Consider the following 18,959-nt stretch of genomic DNA (forward strand, 5'->3'; position numbering starts at 1 on the left):
CAGAAATGACTGCCGCAATTTTGAGGAAGTATTGGCCCGGACATGCACTGGCGACACTGCCCTCACCCCAAAAACATTAGTCCTCACCAAACGAGGTTTGTCATCAGACTGATAGCTGATGGGTTGTGAGAATGCTTTATATGAGACCAAACTCTTCATGGATGTAAAACAAAAACTTCAATAAGTCATTTTGTTGAATCATAATTTCTAAATAAGATCATATCTCTATACAGTTCCAGTGAAAAACTATTAACCCTTTGAAACCTTAAGTGAATCACTTTCCTTGTGCTGCTTTAAGACGCTTAAGTATTTTAATCTCTGTACCCTGAGAAAATTGATGCAATTTCTTTCAAAAACATGGGGAAAAAAAGCAATGAGCAACTTGAAAGAAATGGCACGAATTGCAAGAAATCAGTGGATTGAAAAAATGATTTAAAAAAAAAAAGCCAGGGAAAAATGTCTGGGGAAAAAAACAGAAAAAGCTAGGGAAAAACTATTTATAATTATCATGATTACATATTTTCAATAATGTTACAAAATTATTACAATAACTATGTGGTATATACTTATGTGTTATAATATTATACCATACATACATACATACATATATATATGACTAATGTGGGTCACAGGTTACTCTCATTAGGGCACTGTGCTGGTTTGTACTGCTTAGAAGACCAATCACTGGTCACCTGAGTTAACTAGCACACCTGTCACTACAACACGCTTTCCAGTTCAGTCAATTCTAACGGATGTCGATCTGCAGGAGGATCAATGCAAACTTGCAGGACTTTGTCCACAATCAATGCAACTAATCAATGTTCTGTGTTCTTTCTTACTCTTAATTAAGACAATATTACCTGAGCAGCTTTGATGCAAAGCTAGCAACAGGGCGTCTGCTGGTCTCTCCCTGCAGACTAGACCACTAACACAGATGCCTCTCCAATGGGATCACTGTCACTGTTCGGGCTACATCAGGATGTGAATTATGGAATGGGGTTGACATATGTGAGGGTGTAGTTTTACAGTATTTAAAGAAATAATTCAACAATATGAGAAATACACCAGTTATCAGTATAGCAATCGGTGTCCAGTGTTCTAGAGTAGTCTTCATTATGTAAGATATTTAAATTCACCTGCTCTGTGCTGCAGGAAATGGTGCCGGATGAGCTGCGGGAGGGCTCACATGTTTGTGTTGCGGCACTTGACTACCGACAAAGAACATGGCTCGACTTAGTCAATAAACCCATTAATAACCGTTTGTTAAAATGATGATTCCTGTCACTGTGTGTGTGACAGGTGCAGAAGCAGAATCACAAACACTGAAATGAAATTCATCCTCTGCAAAAAGAACAAAAGAAACAACATCTGATTGCCTTAATTAAATCCATATACCAAACTAATAAACAAACAAACACTTGAATAGCCAAATATTTGGGTTCAGCCTTACATGTTTCTGCCAAATTTGAAGAAATTCCCTCAAGGTGTTCTTGAGATATCACATTCACTATTGAGATAGATGCAAGGTGACAATGACCTTGACCTTTGACAAGCAAAATTCAATCAGGTCATTGTTGAGTCCAAGTGGACATTTATGCCAAGTGTGGGGAAATACCCTCAAGGCGTCCTTGGGATGTCACATTCATGAGAATAGGACAAACATCCCAAAACTTTGCTTCGCTGGCACGGAGTGATAAAAATATTGATATCTATCTGATGTTGCTGCGTTAAGTGTGGGGCTGTCGTCCCAGAGAGCATAAAGAGTGGAAACTGCCAGCCTGCCCTTGTTCAAAGTTTAAAAATACACCTATTGACATCCCTAAAGTAGAGTTCTCAATCTCAACCTGGGCCCAATAAGTCCCAACAGGTCCAAATGGGTCCCGAAAAGCCCAAAGGGTCGGACCGGGTTTGGGCCGAAAGTATGCGCCAATTGGCTGGGTCAGTTAGGGCTCAGGGCTACGGAAAAATGGACTACAGTAACTACAACCAACTGTGGCAAAAAATAGTTCCAGCATCTAACTTCTGGTGAAACCACCTATCATAGAACAGGGGTGAGATTGGTATTCACTTAGAGTTTATTGCAAAACTAAATAACTAATTTAATTGGGTGAAAACTAGTTCTGGTATGCTAAATTGCACTTCCATGAAAATATTGCCTTGGCATAACTGCCGTCACTGACCTGACATAGTGGAACTAATTGTGTCTGGATCCAAGAATCAAATAACCTCTGGATTTGTTATTGTGTGTTCAGTTCAATAACTGAGGAATACGCTGGCCAATTTTCCCACAAGGATTATTACAATCTAATCACAGCTCATGTGAAATGATTGGAAGTGCAACAGGAGGATCTGATAATTATGTGTGATAACCATGTGGAAATGCTGCGTTCTTACCCCGAGAACTTTGCGGGCATTGTAGATGTTGTCTACATATGTGTTGTAGTGGTGCAGCTGTGGACAGATCTGCTCGAAGCCTCGGCCGAAGTAGCCGTTCTCCAGATGGACCAGCAGAGATCTGCAGAAAAAAAAAACCACATCATAAGACTAGGAGACACAAAAATACACTGGGTTTCATGCAGCAACATTCTCTTAAATTTCTCTTATTTTGTCTTAATTTTCTGGTAAGACAAAAAATAAAAGAAGTCAACTTTTAGTGAAAAAAAACCCACAAAAAATGAATGATTCTCAATATACTATATGCACAGTAGATTTCTGTAAATTATTATTATCACAGCCTGGGATATGTCAATGACTAGCAGCAAAATCGGTTGTGACAGTGCACCTAGCAGAAATAGCATTTAGTTTCTCTATATGCCAAATTTGGTTAAAAAAGACGTCATCAGGTGGAAAATAGTCAAAATGACAAATTCCAAGTCAAAAGCCGCAGAATAACACCCAGAAATAATACTTTTTTACACTTAACAGTCTGAATGTAATAATTTAGTTCCCACAGTGTATTTTAGACTTATTGTAGGAGCTGAGCTGAAAATTCACTGATTAAACAAAAACACACAATCTTGCTAAAATGTATGCCATATGCATGAACACAGTCAAAATGATCAAAAAATGCAAAGTGCATAAAATGCACCCAGCAGTCCATTTTGTGTGCGGAGTGTGATTATTTGACACTGCACAAAAAATAATTATGTATAAAAATCAATGTTGCTGCATATCACTGACATATCCCAGGCTGTGATAATCAGAAGAAAAATCTACTATGTATGTAGTATATTAACAACAATTAATTTTTTGTGTTTTTTTTTTTAAATCTAAAAACAAAGTGGCATCATGACAAAAACCTGGTATTTAAAGGGTTAAACTCCAGAGATTAATGGATATTTGACATTTATGACTGGTGCATGTTAAAGAATTAACTCAATGAAAGTAGAAAATAATATTAATGTATAATATTTTTTATAGCCTGATTTTGGAAAGCGCACATGTGTGTAATATTAAATAGATACTTTTTGTTGTTGCCCATGTCCACGGCGATACATTTCTTAGCTTTTGTGGTGGAACTCCTGTCTGCTTCCCCAAACTGGGGGTGTGCGGACCACCAACGACCGGAACAAACACACTGACTGCTGACAAGTACCTCATCCAAAGCCAACTCCACACGTATCCTTGAATTTTTCAAAAATTGTAATCGCAATATATCTGTACAACATGCTAACCCAGCCACTATAATGTATCGAGTATAGTCAGTCATTACTGGGGCATGCAAACAAGCAGTGAAACACAGTGAACCCCCACACAGGACATGGCAGAAGTAACTCCTCCAATATGTGTGGCTTTTTTTTTGTGCCTCACATATTTCTGATGCATTTGTTTCAAAGTGCCCCCCAGTGAGCATTTAGCCTCCAGTCAAACCGCATTGGACTTTGAGTTAGTGCACATTACCGCCTGACAATGCACCGCTGCTCTGCATCAGTGCAAACCAAGGAGCTCAAATAAGGCGAGAACACATCTGAGGCATCGTTTTCAGCAAACGCACACATGTTTAGAGGAAAAGCGCGGAGGTTGAGCAAAGTTCAGAGGATTGCTTCCCCGTTAATGGGAGCCTTAGCAGGCGAGGGGCTCTGTAGTGACACTTGAAGGGGGCCTCTCCCTGTGGGTGACGTATTTACTGGGACCAAGACGGTGGGGTCTACCTTCGGGGCACCCGGGGCCACTTTGTAGTGAGAACACGCCCGCTGAACTCAGGAACAAAAACAAGTGGATCAAGGCGGAGGCAAAGCAGTCGTTCAGCCTGTCAGGCACATTACAGTAACACGGACGCAATTGGTTGGGGGTGTTGACACTTGTGAAGGAGCTTGTTATCCAAACTTAGAGGAAGTACCACACACACACACACAAGCACACACACTCACACAACCCCACTCTCTAATGATGTTCCCAGAGACTTCTGTTCGTACATGCTGTAAGAAGGAGCACTTTGCCGTTGAAGTTGATTTAAATAGATTTTAATGAAGTTGTGCGCCAAGGTAGCCTCTGTTCATAATCAGGAGATGCAGGAGCAGCCGAGAGAGTTCTAACGAGGGCAAAGGGCGGGAAAAACTGTGTTTCCGTTTTTTTCCCCCTCTCACTGCCAGAGGCTATTATGATAAATATGAAATTATGGATTACATTTTTTATACTTTTTTTTTCCACAGCAATTAAATTGTCTGGCCATCAGCGGCGGCGGCAGTGGAGAAAACATTAGCATTCTGTGCGTGTCACGTTAATCCACATTAATTCCGAGCAGCGGCGACATCTGGGGCGGATACAACCTCGACCATGCAATTCAGGCCAAGGCGCCTTCATTTAGGAAAGGGGGGGGGTCTTGAACAGAGGAATACTAATTGTTGGGACACAGTGTGAGCATAAATACTACTTAATGAAATAAATAAACACACACAGGAATATTAAAAAAAGCAATAAACCGGCATTTTGCTGCTCTGCGTGACCTGTACGATGTGATTCATGCTGTGATGAAACACGGTGACTCATGTCACTCCACGTCCTCTCAGACTGCACCTATTTTCATCCTGACCCCCCCCCCTCCACTGTTTTAAATCCAGTGCTGATTGCATGCTCCTCCCTGGATCCGCTGACAGCTCTTTCAAGTTGCTGATTCCTGTTTGTCATGTTAGCAGCTGGGGATAATTGGCTTGCTCCTTCTGCTGCCTGCTCTCTGTTCTCCATAAACAGGCAGAAAGCAGAATGAATGGCGTGGCATATCAATATATTCACGTCTGCTTTTTCTTACGTAACTCAACAAAAGCTTAATGAAGGCAGAATTCATTACTAGTATTCCCGCCGCGCTCTGGAGTTAAGTAAATAAAGGCGGAAACATCAGATGGATATACCTCCACTCTGCACACACTGACACAGTTGTATTACTATCAGAGCAACATTACGCTGTGAGGAGCTCACAAGCTCAGCGCTCACAGAAGTGTTTCTGCTTTTCAAGTGGTTTCTTGCTGCTTTTGTGAGAATCAGCGACTTGTCGTAGGAATCGGCACCGAGCTGCAGAAATCATCTTATGAGAATATTTCTAGTGATCCTCTGATGAAGATGTATAGATTCCCTATCACATCTGGGATTCTTCAGATCCACACAACATTCATCATCAAGCTGGGATTACATGTGAGCTCCATCATGTTGATCATTTGATGAATGGTTATCTGAAGACTTGGGTGGTACTACAATATTATAGTTTACCAGGGTATTTGGAAATCCTAAAGGTATGTTTTTCAATACCGTCATAAATACATGGGCTCCTCTTTCTGCTAAACTCATTATATGTAGTGTAGGTGTCGACAGATTATCGGCCTGGACAATTATTGGGGCCGATATTTGGCATTTTGCCGATTATCTGTATCAGCATTTTATTTTAATGATTGCCGATAAAATGAATTACTTAAAAAGTACAACAAAATGATGGCATGGGAGTAACGTTTACTTAGTGAAACCTCAAGGAGCTATTTTTATAATTCATTTTTTATGTAAATTTTCACTTGAGTGTGAAAAAGTTACTGGGAACTTACTGCATATGATGTTGAAAGTCTTAGTTTTGATGAAACATTTGCTCAGGGTATTTAATCAAAGTTTTTAGTTTGAGTTTGTAAATGCATATCAATTCCAAATATCACATTAACTACTAATAATCTATCAGTATTGGCCCTGCATGAAAGGAGAGAGAGAGAAAGAGCGCTGCGCTGCTGTCATAAGTTATCCATGATTTATTTTTCACTGCGAGAAAATGCAGTTGTGGCGTGACAGTGTGTGAAAAGTGACTGGCGATAAAATCAATTACTTAAAAAGTACCATGAAAGTGTCCGCATGGGAGGAACTTTCACTTTGTAAAACCTCAGGGAGCTATTTTTATTTAATCTTTTTTTATTTCAAATTTCACTTGACTTTATAAAAAACAGTTGCAGGGAACTCGCTGAAGTTTTAGTTTTGATTTAACATTTTCTAAAAGCATTTAAAATAAGTTTTGTGTTGGAGTTTGTCACATTCCAGATTCTAAATATTGACATATTGATATATTTTTATTTTTATTGTAAATGCATATGAGTTACAAATATCGGTTATTGGTGTCATTAACTACTAATAATCTGTATTGGCTTTGAAAAACCAATATCGGTCGACCCCTAGTCATACAGTATATGCAGTATACTGTATAGCTGTACTTGCTTGTGATAAACAATAAAATATAATATGAAATTAGTTTTCAAATTTAGAATGTTTTTCTTGGGGTGGAGTTGAGGAGGGGATTGGACCCCCCCAATGTTGACTCTAGAGATACGGCCCTGCAAAGCAGCCATAAAAGAACTTGGCTTGAATAAAAAAGTCTAACACTGGCAACATTTTTATATAAACCTAAAAGTCTCATCAAAGGATATAAAACAATTATGAATCTGACCAGACATTTAATACCTTGAGTCAAATCTGAGTCACTACCACAAAGCTAGCTGCAGCAGGTTTGATACCCAGCCCTCAATTTGACTAAAAGAGTGTGCTTGCAGACAGACGCAGCAGGAAGCCTTTTACAACATGCCCCTTGATTATAATGAGCCTGTTTAATGCATTAAGACTTACAATGTGTAATACTTGATGTTTCATGTGTGACAACGGATGAGCAAGTCACCCACATATCCATCTACGAGAGTTAATTATCACCACTGTTATTATCCAGTCTTCTTGGCACCGTCGTACAGATAGTCGCTGTATACCAAATGTCAGAGTGAAAGAAAGTGAAAAGAATATGGGGAAATCTATAATCAATCACTGAGCGGTGGTAAATCAGTCTCGCGCTAACACACTGTCTCTCCATGGAGCGGTTTTTAAATGGAGTGCTTGCCATTATGTTTCAACCATTGATTCAATAAGGGGCTCATAATGAAGATGTATGGGAACTGCAGGACCATTTATCCAATACATCAGACTGTGTAATTCATACTTCAATCTTCATTGTAGCACTCTCAACAAGAAAGCCCGTCAGTCTGCAGAGGATGAGAGCCTGAGGGAGCCCACACCACTCATTATTTAGTCTGGAAATGGAGCTTCCAATCAAAGGTATCCCAGCCACTCGCTGCACAGTTTGTCAAGCTGTGCTGGCTGATACTCAGCTGGGTGTGTTTTGTCTGTGCCACTGTGTTTAGACTGGAGGAGAGATTTAGAGAGCGACTGTCCACATTACACGCCAGCTGACATTACGTAATGGCTGAGCTCTGTGGCTGCGTGCTGTCGTCTGTCAAGCCTGGCATGAGAAGCATCCAGTGAGGAGTGTTAGGGAGTTAATTAACGCAGTGTACATACCGTATGATGTACTAACGCAAAAAAAATAAAATAAATAAATACATTGTTGATCCATGCAAGATTGGAAAAAAATGCAAAGGAGGGTATATGTGGCCAAGGACGAACTGAAGGAAATACTTGCATTGACATTATTATCATTACTATTACTATTAGTAGTAGTAGTATCATTATTATTCTTATCATTATCATTATTTTTATTATCATTATCATTATCATTATTATGATTATTATTATTATTAGTAGTAGTAGTAGTAGTAGTAGCATTATTATTAGTATTCGTATTATTATCATCATAATAATTACTATTAGTGATAGTAGTAATATATATATATATATATATATATATATATATATATATATATTTATTATTATTATTTTTTTTTTGTAAAGCGATCTTGAGTTCAAGAAAGGCGCTATATAAATCTGATGTATTATCATTATTATTGTCATTATTAGTACTATTATTATCAGCATTATCATTATTATTATTATACACTTATTTAAAAGGCAGAAATATAGTAAGTAAACAGTTTCTTGCACTTTTACACCACAGTAAGAAAAGATACTGTAAAAGCTCTATGTTTGGACACAGAAATGATCAAAGTTTCAGTCCGACTGCTTTGAAACAAAAACATCACTTTTGGTATCAGCTCTCAAAAACCCATCATGAGCCCTATTTTCCTACTTTATTGATTTATGGACGGCTGAATGCGGCGCCTTAGCATGTACACGTGTACTCACTTCAAACGTCGGCCTTTTATTTATATCACCAAACTTTTTGAAGTCTTTCAAGTGCGCATGTAGATTTGGAGTTTCACAGCACCTCGACATCGAGATCAATGTGACGTCTAGACGAGCGGTGAGATCAGCCGCTCTCAGCTCCCTCCCTCTGAGATCTTCAACAGCAGGTCAGGTCGGCAACGACAAGTCGTGAACTTTCTATGGTAACAATAACTGTCTTGTGATATCACCTGGATTGATTGTTCCTTATACGTGTTAATGAGTCCACTAGGGGAGAGAACGCCTGTACACTGCAACACGTTATCACTGACTCCTAATGGAGAAGATAAGGACAATGCTTTGGCAACAGTTTATCTGGTCTGCGGTCTTAAGCAAGAGACAAACTTCTAATCTTCCTCCCAGTTTCCCATAGATATTGTGTAAATTATTCAGAGGATACTTACTGGTTCACTGAATGGATGGCTTTAATTGAACTGAAGATGCTCTCTTGAATGTCCTGCTTCAGGGTTCCTTTGGCCTTCAAAATCTCCACAAAGTACTGTGAGAAACAAGAGAGCACAGCGACGCACAATGATGCTTTCCATTTGTATTAAACCTTTGGTAAATTATTTTCCCTCTTGCAAAAACATGGGAAGAGAGCAATGAGCAACACAAGTTGAAAAAAACAAAAATTATAAAGAGATAAAAAAGAAAGCACATGAGGATTATCTGAAAAAAAACATTTTAAAAAAGGAACAATGTTGAAAAAGTGTTGAAAAAAATATAATAATTCTGTAAGATCATTTGAAATACGTGGTTATGATATGCTATAAACATAGTTTTTGAGCAACAAATAATACACCCACCAAAAAACAATTAATCCAGAAAGATATGTAGAGAAAAGTACATGAAAATTTATAAAAACAAGTAAAAAATAAAAAAGGCATTCAAAGAAGACCTTCATAATATGGAGACTTTTTGACATAATTTTAAATAAGTAATGATGATGATTATTAATATAGCTTTTCCCCAGCTTTTTTCTTTTTTTTTGTAGACATTTTCCCTAGCTTTTTAAAAATAATTTTCTAAATCTACTCATTTCTTGCAATTTGTGTATAATTTCTCACCAAGTTGTTCATTGCCTTTTTTCCTGTTTTGAAAGGAATCAAATCAATTTGCTTGGGGTTTAAAGGTTTAATAGTTGTAAAAGGCGGGTGAAAGCAGCACAAAAAAAGTGATGCTGCTTCAGGTTTCAAAGGGTTAATAAGAGAGGAAAGGGCTGTCTCTGATTGGATATGCCTTTATTAAAATACTTTTTTTTGGTTTGACAAAGAGGTGCTTTCAATCCTGACATCTCTATCACTCTCCCAACAAACAGAGCACATGTAAGAAGCTGCACACAACATACACTAACTCCAGTTGTTTTTTTCCCCTGCAGCCCGGCTGCCTGTTAACATTACAGTACTGTATATATCTGCATGGCTTGTATGAAGCACCAGTACAGAGGGATGTTGTTGCACCGCAACACTCACAATAAAGCGACAGCTGTGCCGGTCTCAAGTCATTTGAAGTGAAAATGGGATTAGCAAATTGAATGTGCATTAGGCCTAAAATGACTCCTAATTGAAGTGAACGGGTGGAGGGTGAGTAATTGTGTAGAAATGAGGCTGCAGTGGTGGGTGGGAAAGTCTGTTCTCTCCACAGGGAGGAAGAGAACCATGAATGCTACCTTGAGTCTGTTAATACACTGTACAGTAAGAGTGCACTTTGCATGGTTTAACCCCTTGCAACTGCAGCAAATTGGCCTGATTTCTATAAAAAGCATGGGGTGAAGGCAATAAGCAACAAAACAAGAAATCAACCAAACATGACAATGCAGGAAGAAAGGTAAAGAATATTACCTGAAAGTTAGTAAAATACAAAAAAAATATATTTTCTTTTTATTTCTAAAAAACAACCCTTTGAAACCTCAGCAAATTGCACTGATGTCTATCTGTAATGAGCAACTTAAACGAAATGACAAAAATGCATGAAATTAGTACTTACATGAAAATTATCTGAAAATAAGCAGAGAAAAGTAAGAAAGGTAAAAAATAAACAAATAGAAAGTGTAAAAATAAATAAAGAAATGTAAATTTTCCTGTAATTATCATATATATTTCCTGTATATAATTATATATTTTTGATAATATCTAATAATATCCCCACAGCTAATTTTAGAGGTTATTAATTATTATTTCTATTTTTTGCCAATTTTTTGCCAATTTTTTGCCAATTGCCAGTTGCTCATTGCCTTTTTCCCATATTTTCAAAAGAGATCAAACCATTTTTCTCTCCAGAGGTATAAATGCTTATGAAAGGCATCTGAGCACAGCACAACAAAATCAATCCAGGTTTTAAAGGATTAAAAAAATAAAGAAATTACCATCTAAAAAGTGCTTAAAAATTATTGGACTTTTGTGACATTATTTTAAATATGGAATTATAAAAATTAATTTCCTTACCAAGTTGCTAATTGCCTTTCCCCCCATTTTTTTTTTGAAAAATAAAATAATGTTTTATGTAATTTAATATAGGACATTTTAATAAAATATAAAAATGATGTGTAAATTAGATATAAAAACAGACCCAGCACTGAGAAGTGAAATGTTGAATGTCTGTCACTTCTGCTTCAGTTAACACAGTTAACAGTGTAACCCCTCTCAGGTTGAACCGGTGCTGCTGAGTGCTGCAGTACATACAGTGGTGATCAGCTCCAGCTGTTGGCAGTAGCGTTGTTCCGTCTGTACCAACTCTTTGGCTGTTCGGCTGCGTTTTCTCTCCCAGCGGTCTCTCTGTTCCTGGATACTGGTGCACCCGGGGGGGCCGGACGGACCGGGGGAGAAACTCATGGTCACAGTGATGAGGAGGACACTGCAGAGACACAAGCAAAAAGACCGGGTGAGGTTCACAGACTGGCATCACATTAATCATGACACCACATACAAATCAGTATGAACTTTCAAAACAAAAAGCTTTTGTGAAGCTGTGGTTTCTTTGTCTGTATTGACAGTTAATAAGCAGTAAGTTACTGTATAAAATCTAAAGTAACCTGTGGAATCTCACTAGTACCAGCCATCCCTTCATTATAAAAGTTTATTCTACAACAGTAACTTAACTCAAAAACAGCGACGGGAAAGTGATCAGTAATCTGTAATGAGTCTCTAAAGATTCAGTTTCAGTTAAAGGGGGGCTATCAATAAAGGAGCAGTTCACCCCAAATGAAAACTACATATTTTCCTCTTATCTGTAGTGCTATTTGTCAGTCTAGATAATTTTGGTGTAAGCTGCCTTCTTTCCAATATAATTAAACTAGAAAAAAAATACATGTGAAAAACTCAACCACAATGTGTCTTTATGACCCGGTTACTCAAGGTAATTCACAGACGTTGTTGTGAGCAGTTTGATGTTGGAACTATTTTCTTTTCAGCAAACTACACCCACCATCTGAATCACTGTGTTGAAGAATCAATGAGCTCCCTAAAGTTACAGCTCGGCCTTGGAAGATGCCATGTCACAAGCACGAGTCTCTCATCTATGAGTAGATGCACACTTCCTTCTGCACAGTCAAACAGCTGGCAGGTGTAGTTTGGTTAAAAAAAAAAAAAAAAAAAAAAGTCCTACAGTGTTTCCCACAGATTGCCTGTGTATCTCTGGTGGCAGCAGATGAGGGGCAAGGGGCATTCTGTGGTTTCACTCAAATATCTGACGTTTTTTTGGGTCCTTTAATGCAGCCCAGCAGGTGGAGTTCTTTTTATCTCCTTCGCAGCTAACTGTCATTCATGGGGTAGATAACTGATCTTTCACAGCTGATCAGATCGATGGATGAGAGAAGATATTTGCAGATTTTTGTAAGTGAAAGAGAGTTTGAGGCCCAGCAGAATGAACGGTTTAGTTTCACGATTCACTAGCCATAGTCTCACTGTATTCATTAATGGGAAAACACTGTCCTACATGAAACTGCAACTGCTCACAACAAGGTCTGTGGATTATCTTGAGTAACCAGGTCATGATTTCTGGAAAGAGACATTGCTGTGGAGTTTATCAAATGTTTTTTGTTTTGTTTTTTTTTAAGCTTTGAGCACTACAAGCCAAGTGCCATCTAGTCCATTATACTGGAGAGAAGGCAGACATCTGTACAGATGATATCTCCAACACTCAGTACCTCACATCAAAACTAGACTAATAAACAGCACTAAAGGTAAGTGAAATAATATGTCATTTTCATTTTGTGCTGAACTGGCTCTTTAAAGTAAAATAACCACCAGATGCAGCCATGTGTTAGTTACTTGTCACTATTTACACCTTGGAAAATAAATGATGCCAATCTCTCTCTGTGGTAATGCTCAGACCCTCCCCCAGCTGACCTCCAGCCGCGGACAGGCAGTGTCCTCCCTGCACTCCCTCATTAGTGTCATCTCCTTTGTATTAGCAGAGCGAGGAGTGGGCAGAGAGCAGCGCTTTAGCAGCAATTAACCCCTGCACTGTCCCTGAGGAGCCCTGCACTGTAAACAAGAGGGCCTGATCAATGCTAACCAGGGAACACCTCTCCCACAGGGAGACACTCACACGCTGAGTCTCACTGTGGCTGAGTGAGGAGCTCAGCTACAGTCCAACAATACACCTCGAAAGTCTGTCACAGAGCCAGCACTGAACGACCCAAACTGCCTTTGTGTGCACCTCAACTAAACTAATTGTCTAAAAGTGTTATAACTGGTAGGACATTTCAAACTAGGGCTTAGGGACATGGTTTAAAAAAAATATTGCAGTATTTTTAGGCTATATCGCAATACATGATATATATCTCGATATTTTGAAATCTCCTCTTAACTACTGTAAACTACTAAAATACAAAATTATTAAATGAACTACAAATAAAGTAGCTACTGCCATAAAATCAAGTTATTATATAGTTCAATAAAATACTGTTGTAACGTTAAATAAAGTATACAGTTAAATGTGGGAAAATCATATCATTGTATATTTTTATAGCCTGAATATATAAAGTGCATTTTGTGTGCAGAGCAGTATAAGTGTGCATATTTAACACTGCCCAAAAAAATAATAATGTATAAAACAAGTACCTAGCATGTAGTATATTGAGAATAGTTCTTTCTTTTTTTCATCTGAAAATATGTTGACATCATGACAAAAGCCTAGCATTTAAAGGGTTAAAGTTCTGAAAAGTTGTGAATATTTGACATTTATGATTAGGACTGATGTTGGTTAAAAGATAAACCCAGTAAAAGTAGAAAGTTATATTAATGTATAATATTTTTAATAACTTAATTTTGAAAAGCACATTTTTTGTGCAGAGCCATAAGAGTCTGTGTAATAATAAAGTGGGCCCTGAGGTGCTAAATAATTTTCCAAATTCCATGACTTTTCCAGGCCTGGAATTTCCAAGTTTTCCATTAACATGGGAACCCTGAACATTTGACTTAAGAGCACAATTCATGACTCAACTGCAACAACACCACCAAAACGCAATCACAAATGTAAAACTTGTTATCACTTTCAAACTGATTGACGTGTCTGACTGAATTTTAACACTTTCACACCTGGAATGACATCACTTTTCTTTTTGCAAGTATTTAAACCTCTGAAACCCGAAAAAAAAAAAAAAAAAAAGGTTTTGATTTCCTTTAAATACACAAGGGAGAAAGGCAACGAGCAAAAAATGGGGAAAAATTTACATAAAACATATATAAAAAATAAATTAAATAAAATTAAAGGTTTTGGTCCAAATGCTCAGAAGGGACAGAGGAAGGATTGGTTATTTAGCTTCAGTAATTCACCACTGTTAGGGTGCATTGAGCCAAGGTTTAGTGACACTTTAAAAAAAAGAAATACAATATATAAAATATGTTGTAAAAAAATAAAAAAATATTATTAATAATAATTATTATAATCATTTTAATATTACAAAAAATAAAAAGAGGGATTATTATAAATAAGAAAAATAAATACATTAAAAAATGAATAAAAGATACAAAAGAATAATCAAAATAGAATTGTGTAAGTGCTTCAAGTAAAAATAAGTACTAAAATAATTAAAACACACTTGGGTTCTTAATAAAACCATAAATTGATAATTGCTTTACGTAACAAAGTATTCAAATGACAGGGGGAAACGCTTATCGAGAGTACTCGACACACCTGAAATCTGAAATATCTTGTCATTAGTCTCACACACACACACATACACACACACAACATAACGAGAGCCTGCTGCATACCACAGCAGCGCAGGAAAATAGTCCGCACTTTTGTGTCTTTCAATAAAAACGTCGTCATTCGTCATAAAAAAAACGCCAAGTGGCGTCGAAAGGGCAGAAAGTATCGGCTGAAACTGAAAAGGAGCGATACGAAGACGCGAAATAACATTTAAACAACAAATTTACGTTCTTTGTTACGGCGTCGCTGCTTCTTGTTAGAAACAGCTTTGACAACATAAAATATCTTTCAAAGACTTGTATGTACCGTGTGTAGAGATATTTCTTGGCTTACCTTCAGGTAACGTCTCCACTTTTAATCAAGGCGCTCTTTTTCGATGCGAGCTTCCGTCTTCCGGGCTGCGATGTTGACGCGTACGCTGATTGGCTGCTCCAATCCGACACAATGCCGGAAACTCCTCCCCCTCTGTGCTCACAGCTGGGCTGCTGTTGAAGAACATGTGTGGGACAAGTTATTTATAACATGCTTGCAGTCACTGGAGAAAGTGATATTTGGAACAGAACATGCAATACTAGATACACCAAAAAGGTTTTAATTCTCTGAAATGTCTTTTTCCCCATATCAGTAAAGTTTAAACACATTTAGTCTCAAAATATTGTGTGTAGATGTCTGTAATGGGTGTGGCAGTACATTGTAAAAACACATATTTGTGTCACAAAAACACTGACAGAAGAAACATTTAAGATTGTACATCAACTCTAACCCCAGTTAACCATTTGAAGACTGAATAAGTTGTCTTTTCTCAAAATGAAGAAAATGTGAAAAAAATAAGGCGACAAAACAAAACAGGGTAAACAATAAACAAAAAATAAAGGCAATTACAATTTATCTTGTGTGTCAATGATATATAAAAGTAAAGGTTTCCTTTATTAAGTTTGTATATGTGTGTACTTAAGTACTGTACTTAAGAACAAATCTGAGTTACATGTTCTTTACTTTGTCAATCCATCCCACTTTTAATCGATTCAAAACATTTAGCCGAAAGCTTTAGTTACTAGTTAATTCAAAAAAGAAGTTCAAAAAAAAAATATGTTTTGTTATAAATTAAACCACCCAACAGTTACAAGTGGGGCTGCACCTTACGATTATTTTTTTATTGTTTATCTATCGATTATTTTTTAAATTGATCTATTATTTTTTTATTACTCAATAAATATAACAACAAATTTACTGAAAATAACATTTTAAAACTCGTCATACGCTGCAGGGCATTATTCCCCAACAAAAAATAGCCCAGTCTTAACTGGTATCTGTGTTACAGTCTGATATAAAGTCTCTCCAAAAATAAAACCAATGCAAGAGCTTGTTCCACTCAAGTAAAAGGAATGTAGTGCAATCTACATTTAGCAATCCAACAGCAAAATAAATAAATGTAAAATTCAAGTCACTTAACAAAACAGTTACTCTTTGTTACAGTAACAAACATCAAATCTAGCAGTGCAACAAAACATCTTTACAGTAAAAATTAGTGCAATTTGAATAACACTAACTTTTCTCTAACAGAAATAATTATAACTAGTACAATCTTTCTGCATCAGAATAGTCCAGCCTTAACTTCCTTCAGGCATACAGCTGCCTGCTGATATGAGTGCTGTATGTTCATATTTATAAGCACATATTTCTCTCATTTATGAAGTTATACAAGCTCCTGCACAGCTGACAACCCCATCCTGTAAATGTTTCAAAATAAAATGCATTGTAACAGCAACTGATGGCAGTCTGTCAGACAGTAAGATAGCTTTTGTTTTGAAAGGGTAGCAAGGAAGTTGAGGTAAAACAAACATCTTTGTATTTCATCATCTCTGTGACAGAGAGGGACTTTAAACTGCAGTATAAAGTGATATAAAGTCAACAAACGTGAGCGTCCCACGTTAAAAAAACGGCGAGTTTTTCTAGATGTGCTGCATTATGTGAATCGACATATTCACGTAATCGATTACGACGACGCATTGCCCCAGCCCTAAGTACTGAGTACAAAAGACCAATTGAAAGCATACTGACTGGTATCCGTTGATGGATACCAACGGATACTGAAAGACAGCAGCCACCCCAGCCAGTCTGTTCACTCTGCTGCATTCTGGGAAAAGATACACAAGTATCCGCTGCAGAACCACCAGACTACAGAGCAGCTTCTTTCCCCAGGCTGTGAGACTCCCCCAAACTTCTCCTTTAACTCCAAAAAGATGTAGCAGAATTTAGGATCAACTTTAAATTTCATTTCTTCTTAAAGCACGTTTAAGAAAAATAACAATACATCTACCTTGTACTTTGTAATGATTAGTCGATGAATCAATTCGAAGATTGGCAGAAGATTAATTAGCAACTATTTTTGAGAAACATTCAAGTATTTTTCTAATTTATTTTGAATAATTTTTAGTTTGTTTGTTTTTTTTTGAGGGGGGTATTTCTTTATTATTATTATTATTATTATTATTATTATTATTATTATTATTACTATTTTGTTTCCACCACTGGTCCTTATCATGTTATTTAATATTGTCCCTAAAAAAATATTCACTTAAATTAGGAGAAACCAGCTAACACCCTGGATCCTTGTTGTGGTTTTACAGCTCTGCTTTATACTGAGGCCCCAATGTATAAGGAATAATTTATGCTTTTTTTAAGTGTGATTAAAATGTCTGGGTGAATTTTTGTTGTCTTTTTGTAACCTTCTCTAATTGATGTTCAATATGTGTCACAGTGAATGAGTGAAGTGTATTTTTACTCAAAGACACCAGTTAGGCAGCAACAAGTGTGGAGCTGCTGCACCAGTTGATATGAGTGTCTGCAGCAGAAAACGCAGCTCAGCACTTTGCTGCTCATTATGAGATAAAAGTGATGCCCTCAGTAATCAGGCCATGACGCACAAGGCTATAGCATGAAATCCACGAGGACTTTACAGTGGAAAAAAAAGGATGTGTTTTTTCTGCAGCATATCTGAGGCTATAGTTTGTGTTGCCTGCAGCTCGGCAGAGCAGCGAGAACACTGACATCTAGTGCTGATAGAGGCCAAGTCCTCCTGCAGGACACGGCTCGAGTCAGGAGGGGGACGGCTACAAAACCAACAGGCTGCTGTGCACACACAGTGCTGAGTATACTAGTGTCTCAGTGGTTTCCTTCAAAAGATGAAATATGGGAACAGATCTCAATCATATCATCAAACTAGCTGCATTTCACTGCCGCTGGTTAACCCTTTGAAATCTGAGCAAATTGACTTGATTTCTTTGAAAAACATAAAAAGAGGGCGACAAGCAACGTGACAAGAAATTAGAAAGAAATTTGTCAGATGAAAATAAGCCCCGAAAAAGAACAATAAAAAAACCCCAAAAACTTAAAGATACTGCCAAGAAAATTCAATTCAATTAAAAAAAATCAGTAACAGGATTTTAAATAATTAAGATAATTTTCTGGGCTTTTTTTTCTTTCAGTTTTGCAGGACATTTCTTGTCAATCCCAGCATCCATTTCTCAGGTTTCAGAGATTTAGGAGCACATGAAAGCTGTCTGATTGCAGCACAAGAAAACTGATTCAATACGGGTGTGAAAGGGTTAATTGATTTCATACCTGGGTATTGGTTTGACTGTTAATTACTGTTAATGACAGTCATTTCAGTTTGAAGAGTGCTTCAGGACAAATCAGGGTTTTCACAGCAACAACAGTTCATTTTGCTCATACTGTAATCGAAGAGTTTCAATTTTAAACTAAAATATGTGTTTTTCCAATGATCATAAAAATACAGGCTTTTTTTATTCCCTGTATGCAAAAAGTTCTTACGGTCAAAAGAAAAAAAAGGTTTCAATTTAACAACTTTATTAACACCACTAGGGGCAATGAGTTTACATTGAAAGTAATTTGGCTTCGTGTAATAAAACCTGCCAAACAATTTGGCAGGAAGTGCAAAATCTGATCTGTACTGAAGTAGATCATGAGGCTGCCTATTGGTTTACATATTTCAATTTATTTATTTAATTTTTTCCAGTTTTCCAGTTGTTTTTTGGATGACATTTATTCCACGACAACCCCTCAAGGAAGCATATGGACATAATGATTTCTCTGGAGCAATGAAATGTACAGTAAATGTGTTCATTTTACGTTTTGATTTCATTGAAACAAAAACAGGAAATAAAAGTAAATGACCAACTTGGCAAGGAATTTCC

General features: G+C 37.2%; 1 protein-coding gene across 2 annotated transcripts in view; it reads right to left on the reverse strand.

The window, feature by feature from the left end:
- Positions 1-15,133, reverse strand: part of arhgef39 (Rho guanine nucleotide exchange factor (GEF) 39) — a 70,178-nt gene extending 55,045 nt beyond the window's left edge. For both annotated transcript variants that reach the window (XM_042511454.1, XM_042511453.1), the window contains exons 1-4: positions 15,076-15,133; positions 11,268-11,439; positions 8,991-9,085; positions 2,395-2,515 (exon numbers count right to left, since the gene is read on the reverse strand). In XM_042511454.1, coding sequence (XP_042367388.1) covers positions 2,395-2,515; positions 8,991-9,085; positions 11,268-11,417 — 366 coding nt within the window. In that variant the 5' untranslated portion in view covers positions 11,418-11,439; positions 15,076-15,133. The remainder of the gene's footprint in view (positions 1-2,394; positions 2,516-8,990; positions 9,086-11,267; positions 11,440-15,075) is intronic.
- Positions 15,134-18,959: the final 3,826 nt, after the last annotated feature.

The sequence above is a fragment of the Plectropomus leopardus genome, chromosome 22 (genome assembly GCF_008729295.1).
Source record: "Plectropomus leopardus isolate mb chromosome 22, YSFRI_Pleo_2.0, whole genome shotgun sequence".
Taxonomy (NCBI): Eukaryota; Metazoa; Chordata; class Actinopteri; order Perciformes; family Serranidae; genus Plectropomus; species Plectropomus leopardus.